Here is a 15,413-nt window from a genome sequence, read left to right on the forward strand (position 1 = left end):
CCCTCGCCTCCTCTGCTGGCTCTTCCTTGCTCTCGCTCCATTTCTAAATGCTGTGGAGACCCTTCCTCAGACTCCTTCCCGGCCTATGTTCACTCCCTCCCTAGAGCTCACCTCTGTTTGGCTCCCACCTACATCTCCAATCCTGACTTCTCCGTCCTTTCTAACTCCAGACGTCCTCGTTGACATTTCTTCTTGGGTGTCTAGAACCTGACCCCCACAGAACCATAGCTTCCTCCCATGCACTCCCTCCCCAGTGTCACCAACTCGGTCAATGACACCACCTGCTCCTTCGGCCCCAGACCGGGAGGCGCTTTTGATGCCTCTCTTTCTCCAACTTCCCTTTCCACCAGGCAGCCCGTCGGCAAGTCCTACGGCACCACCTCCAAAATCCATGGCAAAGCCATCCACCTCCTGCACCTCTGCTCTTACCACGCTGAGCCGAGGCATATGACCATCGCTTGTCTGGTGCGCTGCCCGTCTTCACCCTCGGCCCCCACTCACGTTCCTTATCCACCCGGCAGCCACGGCAGTGTTTCCAGCTTACATCAGCTCCTCTCACTCTCTTGCCTAAACCTTTTCAATGGCTTAGTGTGGACTTACAATTCATTCCACACGCTCAGCCTGGACTTCAAGGTGTAGGTGATCTGCCCCTGCCACCCCTCTGACTTCATCTCCGATCCTCTCCCTCCCTAGCTTCTTCCTTCCCCCACTCTGGCCTTCCGCTGGGCTTGGTCTCGACAAGCTCATGTCCGTCAGGGCCTAGCTGCTCCTGCTGGCTCTGCCCAGAATGTCCTCTCAGATCTGCACATGGCTCGGTCCTTTCTGCCATTAAGGCCTTGACTCAGTGTTACCTCCTGGACCACTGAGCCCTCCTTCAGAGAATCCATCACCTGCCCCCAAGACCCGCCCCCTGTCCTTCTTCATGTGCAGTATTGCTGTCTATAGAAAAAGGAGTTATTTGTTCACGTCTTAATGGTCCCCCCTCCAACTAGAACGTAAGCTCCATTCAGCATTCAGTCTCCAGTGTCATGACTGGCCACCTCGTCCACACTAAATTGGTGTTACCCAGCGAATCTGAGGATGTCACTTTTCTCAGTGACATCTGAGCAGTGAGATATGTGAATAAAGCACATAGCGCAAAGTAAGTGCTCAGCAAACAGAGGTGTTGAAAATAAATACAGTTGAGAATTCTGCAGCCCAGAAAGGAGACTCAGATTTCCCCTTGCCAAAGACTCCATCGACTGTTTTCCTGAATTAAGGGCAAATGCTCAATTTCTGTCAGGCTTAAAACAAACAAGCATCAAAAACAGTTCTGGAACCCGTGCTCCATTGTGGTGGGAGAGGTCCCAGGTGGGGAGCCCAGATGGCAGCCATGAGCCCAGTCTGTCATCACCTCTCCCATTGACCTCAGGGCTGCCAAAGTCCAGGGCCTGTGGCCACATCTCAGATCTAGAGCCTGAGCCCCAGGAGGGTAGGGGTCTGTCTCAGAACCTCCTCGATTATTCCACACCCAGCACTGAGCTTGGCTCCAGGCAGGTGCTCAGCTCGGGTGAAGGATGAGGCCAAAGCCCCGACATCTTTCCTGGCCACTTTTCTGGATTCCTCTCTCTGCTTGCCCTGAGCCCTACCACCTGGTACCACGTGTCCTGCCCATGCTGCCGGACTGACCGCTGTGTAGCTCTTTTTCTGCCACTGCTCTGCTACTCCTGAGCCTGCAGTGGCTCCGTGACCTTCAGATCCACCCGAACAACACATACAGTCAGTAACTGGAGGGGAGGGAGGGCCAAGGGAAGGGTTTGTGTTTGTTTTCTAATAGTGTAGCTACTAGCCCGTGTTCGTACACTGGTGGGACTGATCCTATAGAAATGGAGGCATCGATCATAAGGGAGAGAGGGGTGGGGGATGGAATCTAATGAGTAAATGGGGGGCCAGCGGTTGAGGGGGGCAGGGGCCCATCTTCATGGCTTCCACTGTCATCAGGTGAAGGCAGGAGTGGTGGGGTGGGGGTGGGAAGATGCAGTGGTTCTTCTCGTCTGATGCTCCTCAGCTTTTAATAACTCATGAGGACAGATCATCCACCCAGATACATGGCAGGAGGAATGCTGTGTGAAATGAGATCCTGGAGCAGAAGGGGAGGGCGGCCTGGCCGGGGAACAGCAAAGCACTGTCAAGAGCTTCTGACATTAGCGATCATTGCTTGAGAGTGAAACCCATCAACAAGACAGGGCTTTTCAAAACAAGAAAAAACAAAACAAAATGACAGGGTTCTTCTCCAACTGTGTTGACCTGCTCAGGTGCAGGCGGAGGATAAGTGGGTGACTGGGTTTAGCCAGGGCTGGGGTTTGGCTAGCGAATACAGCAGAAAGAGACAGGGGCTGAGGACAACTGGGGGGCATTCATGGGCTGCCCAGTCGAGTCAAGGAACTAGGAAGTGGCAGAGCTGGTGGAGGTGGGGAGTGGGGAAGGGGTTGGAAGCCCCCCAGGTGTTCAGGGAAGCTTTGGGTTGTGTGCTGTGACTGAGAGCAAATGGGAGGAAGAAATCCATGCTGACGTGGAAAAAGCCATGACCTGGGGTGAACCCACGGGCTCCAGAGTGTAAGGACATCCTTGACTCCCATCCAAGATGCACACACGGGTATACACATGTACATATGTGCACAGACACACAAACACACAGGCACACACTCACCCCTTCCCCAGTGTGACTCCAAATACTGTTCCATTTCTGCCCCTGGCCCCTTCCACCTCCTAAATCTCCCTGCCCCCCATCCCCACTATGGCTCTACTTACTGGTAGAGGAACGGGACCCAGTATTTGCTTGGTCTCCACAGTCTTGCCCCTAAACAAGGGAGAAACCCCCAGTGGGAGAGGGGCTCAGCTCAAGGCTTGCCCCTTGCACCCACCTTCTCTCAGCTCCTAGGACACTCAGGTCCACCACCCCAGCCTCATTCCCCCGGCCTTCTCATCTCAGAGGAGCGCCTCGTTCCCTCACATACGCATGTGGGGACGTGACCCTTAATGTTAGGCCCACAGAACAAAGAATTCTGGTATCAGAGCTACTGTGTTTCCCCGAAAATAAGACCTAGCCAGGTAATCAGCTCTAATGTGTCTTTTGGAGCAAAAATTAATATAAGACCCAGTCTTATTTTACTATAAGACCGGATCTATAATATAATATAATATAATAAATATAATATAATATAATATAATATAATATAATATAATATAATATAATATAATATAATATAATATAATATACATAATATAATACTGGGTCTTATATGAATTTTTGCTCCAAAGACGCATTAGAGCTGATTGTCCGGCTAGATCTTATTTTTTGGGAAATACGGTATTATACAGATGGGGAAATTGAGGCATGACGTGCCCAAGGTCCTACATCAGGCCAGGAGCAGCCAGGACTAGAATTCACCTCACCCATAACTTAGCAGAAGAACAATCTTGTTGGAGTCAGGGAGTGGGGTAGGGAGTGGCATCAGAGGATGGCTTACCTTTCTTTGGGTGTGTTAGGTCCTGGCGTGGATGGTGGGAAGGAGTTGGCAGTCTTTTCCTTCGGAGTTGCCACGGGCACTGGGGGCATCGCTTCCTGGAAACTGTCCCCATGTCCACCTGAGCCAGGCTCTGGCAGAGCCCCCTGGGGCCTAATGTGTGGGGTGCCTGTCTCCTTGGGGGACTTGTGTTCCAGTTGCTCTGCACAGCTGTCCAAGGTGCAAGAAGGTTCTGTTGGCTGCACTATATCTGCCCCATTTGTTGCCTGGTGACTTGGGGTGGGCTGACACTCCGGGCCCTGCTGAGGACGAGGACACCAATATGAGGAGCCCTATCCTGCCTCCCAGGTGAACCTCAACACTCACCTGGAGACCAGTTACCACATGCTTACTCTGGTCCAGCCACCGCAAGCATCATTTTACTGAGTTCTCCCAGTACCCCTAGAAGGTGACACAAGTTGGTGGCCCCATTTTGAGGGAGGAGGAAATTGAGGCCCACAGGAGGCAGAGTCTACCCAAAGGCAGAGCCCCTGCTTCTCTGTGGAGGTAGAATGGGAACCTAGAGAAAGTGAGATGATCCCCTGTAAATGGGATCCCCTAAGGGACGTTTCACAGGGTAAGAATTCTTCGTGGCACTCTCTAAAAAGGGGATTTTTACATTAACTGATTTCAAGACTTACTATAAAGCAACTATAATCAAGACAGTGTGGTGTTGGAATAAGGATAGATAAATAGATGAATGGAACAAAGCACAGAGTCCAGAAACAAACTCATACTTATGTGGTCAACTGATTTAGACAAAGGTGAAAATTCAGCAGAGAAAGGGTAATCTTCAACAAACGGTGCTGGAATGATTGGATCGCCATGTGAAAAACACTCAGACCTTGTACAAAAGCTAACTCAACATGGATCACAAACCTGAATGTTAAACTTAAAGCTATAAAACTTCTTGAATAAAACATGAAAGAAAATCCGATGTGACCTTAGGTTAAGCAAAGATTTCTAAGAAATAACACCAAAAGCACAAAGTCTTAATTTTAGACTTCATCAAAATTAAGAACTTCCGTTCTTTGAAAATCACTGTTAAGAGAATGGGAACGACAGCTCACAGACTGGGAGAAAACATTTACAAATTACATATGTGATATAGGGCTTGTATTCAGAATACAGAAGAACCCTCAATAATAAGAAAGCGAACGACCCAATTAAAAAAAAAAATAAAGGGCCCAAAGTGAAAAGACAATCCATAGAGTTGCAAGGAAAAATTCACAAATTGGATATCTGATAAGAGTCTAGTATCCAGAGTATATAAAGAACTCTTACAATTCAGCAATAAAATGATTGATCCAATTAAGATAATGGACAATGTATTTGAAGAGATATTTCTCCAAAGAAGATATACAAATGGCCTATAAGCACATGAAAAGATGCTCGTCTTCATCAGTCATTAGGGAAATGCAAATTAAAACCATGAGATTCCACTATACACTACCCACCTATTAATACAATGCTCAGAATTTAAAAAATGGACTATACCAACCTGGGGTGGGGGACACAGCTGGAATTCTGATGGGGATGTAGAATGGGACAACCACTTTAGGGAAAAGTTTGACAGTTCTTAAGTTATACATACACATACCATACATACGATCCATTCCACTCCTAAGCATTTATTTGCCCAAGGGAAGTGAAAGCATGTGGCCATATGGACACGAATATTTTATTTGTAATAGCCAAAAAGTGAGAACAAGCCAAGTGTCCATTAATAGGGGCAGAGATGAAGAAATTGTGGTATGTCCATACAATGGAATGTTACTCGGCAACAAAACGAATGAGGTATGGATCCATACAACAATACAGATGAATCGACAAATAATCGTGCTGAGTGAAAGAAGCCACATAAAAAAAATGAATACTGTATGCTTCCATTTATGTAAAATTCTAGGATATACAAAGAAATCTATAGCGACAGCACACAAATCCGTGGTTGCCTGGGGATGGGAGGTGGGTGGGCGAAGGGATGGGATGACAAAGGAGCACGAGGAAACTTTTGGGGGGGTGACAGATATGTTCATTTTCTTAATTGTGGTGATGGTTTCATGGATATAAACACACATGTCTAAAATATCAAACTGTAGACGTGAAGTATATGCAAGTGTATGTCAATTACACCTCACTGAAGCTGTTTAAAAACACAAAACCTTAAAATGAACACAAGTCAAAAGATATTCTGTAGTGAAATAAGTTATTAATAGAAAAGCCACAGGCAGCCGGTTGGCTCAGTTGGTTAGAGAGCAGTGCTCTTAACAAGGTTGCCGGTTTGATCCCCGCATGTGCCACTGTGAGCTGCACTGTCCACAACTAGATTGAAACAACTACTTGACTTGGAGCTGATGGGTCTTGGAAAAACACACTTAAAATAACTAAAAGTTTAAAGACAGACAGAAAGAAAGAAAGAAAGAAAGAAAGAAAGAAAGAAAGAAAGAAAGAAAGAAAGAAAGAAAGAAAGAAAGAAAGAAAAGAAAAGCCACCATATTCTAATAATCTCTTGCAAGGTCTCACAAGGCTCAGCAGCTAAGACAGTTTCTAGGATATCCTGGCACAAAGACACCTGTTTGAGCTTCGTTAAACCCAGCATGTCCCAATTTTAATTGTGTCACAATCCCCCCCCACATACACCTCCTCCCTGCCTCCAGCACCCATTGACGCACTACGGGGCCACTCTGGAAACAAGTTTTAAAGGCTTGCTGTAGACCATCAAGGACTATCCAGAATATCCCAATGACCCACACAAACTGCATGCTTGACATCTCCAGGGCACAGAGAGGAGCAGACACAAGTGCACCCGAATGGGGGACACGGGGCCAGGCCTCCTTCCTCTCCCCTGTGAGGAAGCCTTTCCATGCCCTCCTGCCCAGGTCTCTGCAGATTTTACCTGGCAGCTCTCAGGGGCCTGACCCTCCATTGTCCCGGGATTCTGCTGTCTCTCCGGCTGGTCCTCGGTCTCCTTCCCTGAGCCCTGCTGCTGCAGCTCTTCAGGTGCAGCCGGCACGTTGGAAGGTAGCACCCCCAGCTCACTTCCTGGCTTGACCTGAGCCTGGCCTGCCTGCAGCTCCTCCGGGCCTTCCTGGGGGGCCCAAGATGACTGCTTCTTCCTGGGGAGAACAGACAAAGGGTCACCTCAGCTCCTGGACTGGGGTCTACTCTTATATTCTTATACTTCTTTATAGTTCCCAGAGTACCTGTGCAGGACTAGGTACACCATAGGTGCAAACTTAATGCCTGGGAGAACAAATGAAGGACTGACATGAATTCCCCAAAGTACAGACACTTTGGTGTCAATGTTTAGGGGAGTTAAGATTTAAGATTTTTATTATTATTTATTGGTTTTTTTTGGGGGGGAAGAGAAATCAGAGAGAACTGATTCAGGATTTGAATCTGTATCTATCAATCTCACTTCAGTATTTTGGAGTAGTTCCCCCAGTCTTCTTCCTGAGGATACACAGGCATATTTGTAATGGGGATTTATTTAATTACCACCTTCAAGTAATTGCCTAATTTTACATAGTTAAAATTAGATTGCATATGCAATTTTGCAATCTTTTTTTCATTTAACATTATAGCCTAAATTTTCCCCCTGCCAAAAATCCTTCATAAACATGCTTTTTAATGAAAGCAGAAAACTCCATATCTTATAAGTAATCATAATTATTTAACCATTCCCCAACTGTGGGCATTTAGAGCACCTGGCATTTCCAATTTTTTAGTTAAAACAATATGACAGTGAAAATCGTTCCACATAAAACTTTGCTTGAATCTCCAATTATTGCCTTTAGGGCATATTTCTAGAAATGGATGAAGGGAAAAACTGTTGTTGTAACTCAGCTTAAACAAATTGCCCAGTTGTTTAAGCAGATGTGTGAAATGGTTTTCATTTTCATCAGTGTGATATGCAGTACCTGTCTCGGGGCACTCACACCTGGCTTTTATTGAGTCCCATAATGTTTCATGTAGAAGAGATTATTTAGAGGTTTTCGGTTATAATCAAATTTAAACAATAAGCTGACCCATCTTGACTATTCCTATTTCTGAGGCCTTTCACTTTGCCTCTCTCTGGCTCTCGCTTTTTTCTCTCTTTTTAAAAAGAATACATTCTCACTGCAGAAAAGTTTAAAAATATACAATATTTAGAAAATAATAACAGTAATTCCATGTAAGTGTGTGTTTCTGTGTCGTTCAGCCTCTCTTTTGTTCATTCTTCTATTAATTCAGTGAATACATATTTATTGAGAATCTACTATGTGACAGGCACAGCTCCAGGCGTGAGGGACTTATGGCTGACCAAGACACATAACAGAAGCTTGTGATACAGTGGGGGAGCTCAGACAAAGGCTAACACAAATAATTACTTAGTGTGATTCGTGTGATGAAAGAGAAGGTCAGGGACAGTGTCTGAGAGGGTCCACCTTGGTCTGGGAGTTCTCATTCCCCTCTCCCCCCGCCCCAGGTGGACCTGCTCTCTCGGAAGCCCCCAGCTTACCCTGGGTATGCTGGATGCCTCTGCTCCAGGGTTCTGAGCTCTGGAAGCCCCTCCTCTGATGCTTCTCTGTGTCCGGGCCCCTTCTCTGGCCCTTCTGGGGCTGACGAGGGCTCCTTCCCACTGCCTGTCTCTGTAGCATCTTGTAACACGACCTGAAACAAAGATGCCCATGGCACTGGCACCTCATTCTGGAGGGTTCGCCTCACTTGTGGGCATTGTCCCAGCCTCAGGGACAGGGAGATCCCGTGCCTAACTGGGGAACGTGTGGGGGTGGGGGGAGGAGAGGAGATGAGAGGCAGGGAGAGAGAGGCTGGGGTGCAGGGCCCGACCCAGCTGAGAGGCTATCGGTCACTCGTGGCTCTGGAAAGAACCTAAAGTCCAGAGTAGCACCTGAGCCAAGGGTATCCCACGGAGGATGGCTTCACAGAGCACCCTCAGGGACTTCGAGACCCTCATGAGGTCCGAGAGAGATTGCCACAATTTCCACCACTCCAGAGGTCAGGCTCTGGAACCGGATTGTGATGCCCATGTTGGTCTATCACTCCCCAGCTGGGTGACCTTGAGCCGGTGACTTAGAGCCAGCTCCAAGCCTCACTTGAGTCAGCAAATTCTGGGCAACCTGACTCAATCACTTGATGCTAATTGTTGTAAGATTCTGAAGTGAGCCCACAGTAAGGGCACCGACCAGTAGGTGGGGCCTGTGCCAGGTGCCTCAGAGATGTCACCCCCGTCGGTCCTCACCATGACACACCCATGAAGGGGTGCAGTGACGTGCCCAAGGTCCTATGACTGGTTGAATGGCAGGAACCCCTGACTATGCTTGTTGAAAAAAATGAATGGGTGGGTGAAGGAAGCCCTGAATGTTTACCCCAGCCTCCTGTCAAGACTCTCCATTCAGGGCCTCTCCTCGGCCCCAGGGGGAAGCCATGATTTATAACAGACGCAACAGGGAGAGGATGAAACTTAACCCATTTTTTTTAACCCCAAAAAATGACTTTTTTTGTGTGTGACATTTTTGGCACTAGATGGGGCGGAGGGTCTTTTCTCTGTGCTTCTCAGTTCATGGCACTTGGCACTTAAAAAAAATTGATGGAAAGAGGCTGAGAGGTGCGATGGAGGTTTAGGAGGCACTCTGGGGGCTGGGGAGGGGCACAGATGGAAGCCATGAGCAGTTGTCAGGGGAATAAAGGTGGTACGGGGGAGCTGGAGGCCACGGAAGGCAATTCCCGTTTTGTACCCCAGCATCTCTCTGGTAACAGAAGCCAGCATTCTTTTTATGGGGTCCTCCCCTTTTCCATTCAGCCCATGGGGCTCAGTGGCGCTACCTGAGTGTCACCTCTGGCTCCATTATACCAAGAGATCCAGGCCACTCAGCCCTGCCACGGTGACTGGTTCAGATGAGTAGGTGACCACTGTCTGGGTCAATGACAGTGATACCAGACTTTCTTCAACTATTACAAAGAGGCTCTCTTCCTGCTGGGGCTGCTAAGTCAGAGGATGTAAGCTAGGAAGACGGAAGCCTGGAGTGGCCAGGGCAATCCTTGCTACCTTGCAGAGAATGCCTACCTGGGAATGGCACAATGGAAAGCAGAGCCAAGCGACACTCATTTAGCACCTGGATCCAGCCATACCTGAAGTCTACCGGTAGATCTGGCAATTACCCAAGCAGATGTGTTCTCTTGCTTGCCTAATCCAATTTGAATTGGGTTTGGTGTCACTTATAACTGAGTGTTAATTAAAGCACTTGGGAAGGAAGCTGGGCAAGGCAGGGGAAAAATGCCCTTGGGAGTGGAGGGGTCAGAACATAAGGTGCAGGTCCTTACCTGGCTGACTCCTAACATGGCGGGCTCAACACCAGCCATCTTGCTGGTGGTTCTCAGGCCAGCACTTGGCTGGATCCCTGGAGACTTGATCCTACCCTCCATGTACTTTTCGGTGTTTCTGTTGTCTGTTGTGCCAGGGCCAACGAGGGTACCACAGGAGAAGTCCAATCAAAGTTCCACCAAGCCCATTCCCTAACCACCTCTCCAGCAATCCACTTGGAGCCTGTAATACAGAGAACCTGACTCAAGAGGCAGCACAGTAAGCAAACACAGTAAAACCAGAGAGCTAGCCATGTGCAATTTACCCGCATATGTTTCCTAATTCTCACAATGACTGAGAGAACGGAGGCTCTGGGAAGCAAAGTGACTGCCCAAGGTCCAACATGACTAGGTCACAGAGCAGGAATCGAACCACAGCCTGTTGGATCCCAAAACCCACGAACTTTCCCCTACAGCAGCATTTCCTAATGGTGTTCTTTGGAATATTGGTCCCAGCACAAAAGACGTGTTCTGAGGCCAAATGTGTTTGGAGTGTGCGAAGTTAAGTTAAACTTAGCAGGCTCTTTCCTGCAGGACTTCTCAGAGCCTTTAATATACTAACGTGCATTTTTAAAGAGACCCCCCCCCCCCCAAGAACATCACAGTTGCTGCTGCTATCGATGAAAACTCCAAGTTCTTCTTGGGGCTAAGGAACAGGAGTTGGGGACATCTGCCTGGGGGAACCCTAAGGTCTCCAATGGAAATATATAGTTTGCCAAAGCACCCCCACCCTGCCCTGGACACATCCGTTTCTAAAGCCTTTCTGAGTGTGTCTCCTGCCTCTCCCTTCTAACCTCATATTACGCTGTACAGCCGTTTCCTACACGAACATTCTGCTTTAATTTGGGCAGACTCTGCAATCCTAATGTCACAGACCCCCAGCCTCTGTGCCCGTCTCCAACTTCTCTGTCCCTCCAACATTCCCCCGCCCCATCCTTCAAGCTGCCACCTCTTCTCCAAGCTTCCAACCACCTCAGCCTCTCAATTCCTTTCAGGCAACATCAACACCACCACGACGGGTGCATCCCAGACCCCTTTTCACGGTTAACTAGGTTCTAGGGGTAACTCCTACCCCCCCAGTGAGACCATGTGACCTTGAGGCTCTTGATAGTGCTTCTTCCACTTTAGGTCATGGCAGGCCAGCCAGCATCCAAGGAGGAACCTCCTATTCACTGGCCATGTTGGCAAACGGTATTCTCCTAACTACCCTGGGAGGTCAGTGGGTTCAGCCCTGTTTTAAAGATAAGGACACGGAGGCTGAGAGGTGGTAGCCCGGTGTCTTATCCAAGACCACACGGCTGGCCTGCAAAGGAACTGGATTCAAACCCAGAGCTCTGAGACGCCTAAGACTGCTTATCTCGCCATGTTACCTTGCCTCCAAAGAAGCCGTTCGTTCATTCACTCCCGCAGTCAGGAGTTGTTTAACGGACACGTGCCCATGCAAGGTACGGCATCAGGCCTTGGAAATACACTAGGGATTCTGATGGCTCTCAGTTTATCAGGAACACAAAGGAGGTGCCCCGAATAGCTCCTGACCCAAATCTCCCCTCTCTCCTCCTTTCCTCCCACCTTTGCCTGCCCTCCAGTCCTTCCTGCAGCTAGGCCTGCACCCTCACAATGAAAACAAGACCTCTGCTCCCAGGTGACCTCCCCCACCCCAGGTGACAGCTCCCGCATCCCAAAGGACCTAGGCTCTCACCCGGCTCAGAGAAGGCCGTACTATGACCAAGTCCCTCTCTCTTCCTTTGGAGTTCCTCTCTTCTTCTCCCTTCCTCTCTCCCATTAGGGCTCCCTAAGCATTCCAGCGCCGGGGGTGGATGACCCATCTGGAGAAACCTCCCCCAGCCAGACCCCTCAAACACGCCCCCCATTGTTCACTCTCTCCACCTCAGAAAGCGCAGTCTCAACCTCAGAATTCTCAGGCCCCAATATTCCACAAGCTGAAGTTTGAAGAGGGCAGAGGCTCCAGAAGGGATCCAGCACCCCGTGTCTGTTCCCATTGGAATCTCACAAACTGTGGGAATCTGGGCAAGAAGGGGAAGACCCCAACCCCAGCAGAAAGGCATGGAATCTGAGGACAGATTTGAGGGGGGTGGGTGGCCAATATAGACTGTGCCCCCTTTTCAGGACACTTGGTTCCCTTTTTTTCACAGTTTTATCGAGATTTAATTCACAGACCATACAAGTCACCCATTTAAAGTATACAATTCAACAGCTTTTCGTATATTAACAGAATTTTACCATCACCACCCTTAGCACATTTTCTGTCACCCCAAAAAGAAAGCCCACACCGCTTAGCCATCCCCTCATCTCTTGTACCCCACCCCCCACCCCAGGCAACCACCAATTTACTTTCTGTCTCATAGATTTGCCTATGCTGGACATTTCATATAAATGGAATCATACAATATGCGGTCTGTGGTGACTGGCTTCTTTCATTTAGCAAAGTGTTTTCAAGGCTCATCCGTGTTGCAGCTTGTATCAGCCCTTCATTCCTTTTTATGGCCCATATGCCACATTTTGTATATCCATTCATCTGTTGCTAGACATTTGTTTCCACTTATTGGCTATTATGAATAATGCTTCTATGAATATTTGTGTACAAATTTTTGTGTGAACAGGTTTTCATTTCTCTTGTACATACGGACGAGCAGTGGAATTGCTGGGTCATATGGTAACTCTATGTTTAGCCTCTTGAGTAATTGCCAGACTGCTTTTCAAAGTGGCTGCATCATTTTACGTTCCCACAAGCCGTGTATGAGAGTTCCAATTTTTCCACATCCTCACCAAGACTTGTTATTACCCAACTTTTAAAAATAATTCTAGCCATCCTAGAGTTATGTGTTCATGTGAAGTGGTATCTCACTGTGGTTTTAATTTGCATTTCCCTAATGACTAATGGTGTTGAGCATCTTTACATATGCTCCTTGCCATTTGTATATCTTCCTTGGAAAAATGTCTATTTAGGTCCATGGTCCATATATAAATTGGGTATTTGTCTTTTTATTATTGAATGGTAAGTGTTCTTTGTATATTCTAGATGCAAGTCTTTTGTCAGATATATAATTTGCAATGTTTTCCTCTCGTTATGTGAATTGTATTTTCTCTTTTTTGTCCTTTGAAACACAAAAGTTTTCAATTGTGTTCAAGTCCCATTTATCTACTTTTCTTTTGCTGCTTATGTTTTTAGTGTCCTATTTAAGACTCCATTAGATTCTTTTTATTATAAAGCCAAGGTCATGGGGATTTATGTCTATGCTTTATTCTAAGAGTTGTATAGTTTTAGCTTTTACATTTAGGTCTATTATCCACTTTGAATGAATTTTTGAATATGGTTTGAGGTAGGGGTCCAACTTCATTCTTTTGCATGTGGATATATCATCCGAGAATCATTTGAAAAGACTGTTCTTTCTCTATTGACTTTTCTTAGCATGTTTACGAACAGTCAACTGACTGTCAATGTGAGAGTTTATTTCTGGATTCTCAGTTCTGTTCCCTTGATCTATATGTCTAGCCTTATGCCAGTCCTACATTGTCTTGATTACTGTAGCTCATTAGTAAGTTTTGAGATCTGGAAGTGTGAGTCCTCTAACTTTGTTCTTTTTTTTTTTTTTTAATTAAAGTATAATTGACATACAATATAATATTTGTTTCAGGTAATTCGACATATTTCTTACGATGTGATCACAATAAGTCGATTAACCATCTGTCACCGTGCAAAGTTATTAAAATAATATTTATTATTTCTCCTACGCTGTACATTACATCCATGAGACTTTTTTCTTAATAACTGGAGGTTTGTACACCTTATGCCCCTTCATTCTTTTCACCCATACCCCACCCGCCTCCCCTCTGGCAACCATCAGTTTGTTCTCTGTATCTATGAGTCTGTTTCTGTTTTATTTGTTTGTTTTGTATTTTCAGATTCCACACATCAACTTTGTTCTTTTTCAAAATTGTTTTGGTATTGAGTGCTCTTTTATAAGTATTTTCCCCATCTGAGAAACGGGTGAACTCTTATAAAATGTTTGTGATGGTAGCAAAATACAACAGAGAAAGATGATAAGTGACCTATAATATATATGTCTGGAGGCCACCAAGGAAAACTGCTCACATCCAACCCCCCCTCCCCTTGGCCCTGGACCAAAAAGAAAACAGCTGGATAAATCACAGAGAGATTTTACAACCCTGCTCACCTCCTCACACATAGGATGGGCTCTCTCTGAGCCTATTCTCTGCCTGTTGGGTTGAATTGAATTTGTTTGGTAAATACTGTAGTTAACCTGGGAGTAGATGGTAGGTCCAATTATTCTCAGCAGCAGAGGTTTAGGAACGCATTTAGGGAATGTCCAGCCATGTGGTCGGGACTGTCTGACCTCCAACTAGAAGGCACTGTAGTTTCCCTGGGCTTGTCACTGTTTTCGTGGCCTCCATTACACAATAAGGATAACAATCCTTGCCCTGTCTACCTCACAGGGATTATTGTCAAGGTAACCTCTTCCAGAGAGCCTTCCCTGATTGCCCCCAGGTTGAGTGGGTCTCTCTTCTCTTCACTCCTACAGGCCCCTGTGAGTTTCCTCTGTCATAGCACTTTTCACTTTGCATTGCAAATGACTCTTTTCCTCTCTGGTCTGTGAGCTCCACGGAAGGCAGAGCAGGGTCAGCCTTATCTCTGTGGCCCTAGCACCCAGCACCTGGCATCTGGTAGGTACTCACTCAATGCCCATCTTTGTTAGACTGAACTGAACTGAAAATGCTCTGAACACATTGTAAGGCCTGGCTGCCCCTGGCACAGAGGGATGATCCCCTTTGAGGCTGATGAGAGAAAGGTTTCCTACCTGTGGCAGCCACATGGCAAGGCCCAGAAGAGTCACTGAGGGCCAGCTTCCCACTGCTTGGCTTCCAGAGAGGAAATGATGGAACTCGGAGCTGATGGTAGACACTACCCCAAAGCTGGTCCTAGGTGCTCTCCAAGATGGAAGTTTCTCTGACTCAGTGAGTCCAGGTGCTTTCCTTCTGTGATACTTTATTTTCCCATGTTACTCAGCACATGTAAGGAATCAGAGTATGAAAGAGAAAACACAGCGGCCCATTCCCAAATTGCCCCTTGGCTTTGGAAAGCAGCCAACTGAAAACACACACTGTGGGGACAGAGTCCCAGTGAGGAGTTTCCAGGCTGTGGGGCTTGCGTGGGGAGGTGCTGGCTCAGGTAGTGAACGACCATCAACTGTGATTGGTTGGCCATCAGCTGTAACCGGTTAGCCAATTGGCTACTGATGTAACTGTGGGGCTGCGTTGATTGGTTGGTTGGTTGGCAGGCAGAGAGGTGAATGGCGGACTGTGGATCATGAGGCTACTACTGCATATGTCTCGCCCCACCTCCAGTGAGACTATAGTGGTATGACTCCCCTACCTATGTCTCCGTGGGTGTCCCTTTTTGGCCTCACCATATCCTGTGTTATGCGGGGAGCGGGACCAGAGGCCCGCATGCTGCCCCGCAGGACA

At 47.2% G+C, this 15,413-nt stretch overlaps 1 protein-coding gene across 1 annotated transcript; it reads right to left on the minus strand.

The window, feature by feature from the left end:
- Positions 1-3,505: 3,505 nt before the first annotated feature.
- On the minus strand, positions 3,506-15,100 carry LOC148755360 (spermatogenesis-associated protein 21-like). Its single transcript, XM_088791377.1, has 5 exons — positions 14,747-15,100; positions 9,870-10,092; positions 8,047-8,198; positions 6,442-6,661; positions 3,506-3,805 (listed from the first exon to the last, which is right to left on the minus strand). Exons 2-5 carry the CDS (start codon positions 9,969-9,971, stop codon positions 3,506-3,508), a joined length of 774 nt encoding a protein of 257 aa, XP_088647503.1. The 5' UTR covers positions 9,972-10,092; positions 14,747-15,100.
- Between the last annotated feature and the right edge of the window lie 313 nt (positions 15,101-15,413).

This window comes from Rhinolophus sinicus, chromosome 14 (assembly GCF_057876585.1).
Source record: "Rhinolophus sinicus isolate RSI-liver-muscle chromosome 14, RSI-T2T, whole genome shotgun sequence".
Classification (NCBI taxonomy): domain Eukaryota; kingdom Metazoa; phylum Chordata; class Mammalia; order Chiroptera; family Rhinolophidae; genus Rhinolophus; species Rhinolophus sinicus.

What these genes read in the sequence shown, in the direction of transcription:
- LOC148755360 (XM_088791377.1), bottom strand. Translation starts at nt 9,971, where the DNA reads ATGGAGGGTAGGATCAAGTCTCCAGGGATCCAGCCAAGTGCTGGCCTG. An exon ending in CCATGTTAGGAGTCAGCCAG is followed by an intron (nt 8,199 to 9,869) that starts GTAAGGACCTGC and finishes TCTTTGTTTCAG; the next exon opens with GTCGTGTTACAAGATGCTAC. An exon ending in AGGCATCCAGCATACCCAGG is followed by an intron (nt 6,662 to 8,046) that starts GTAAGCTGGGGG and finishes TGTTCTCCCCAG; the next exon opens with GAAGAAGCAGTCATCTTGGG.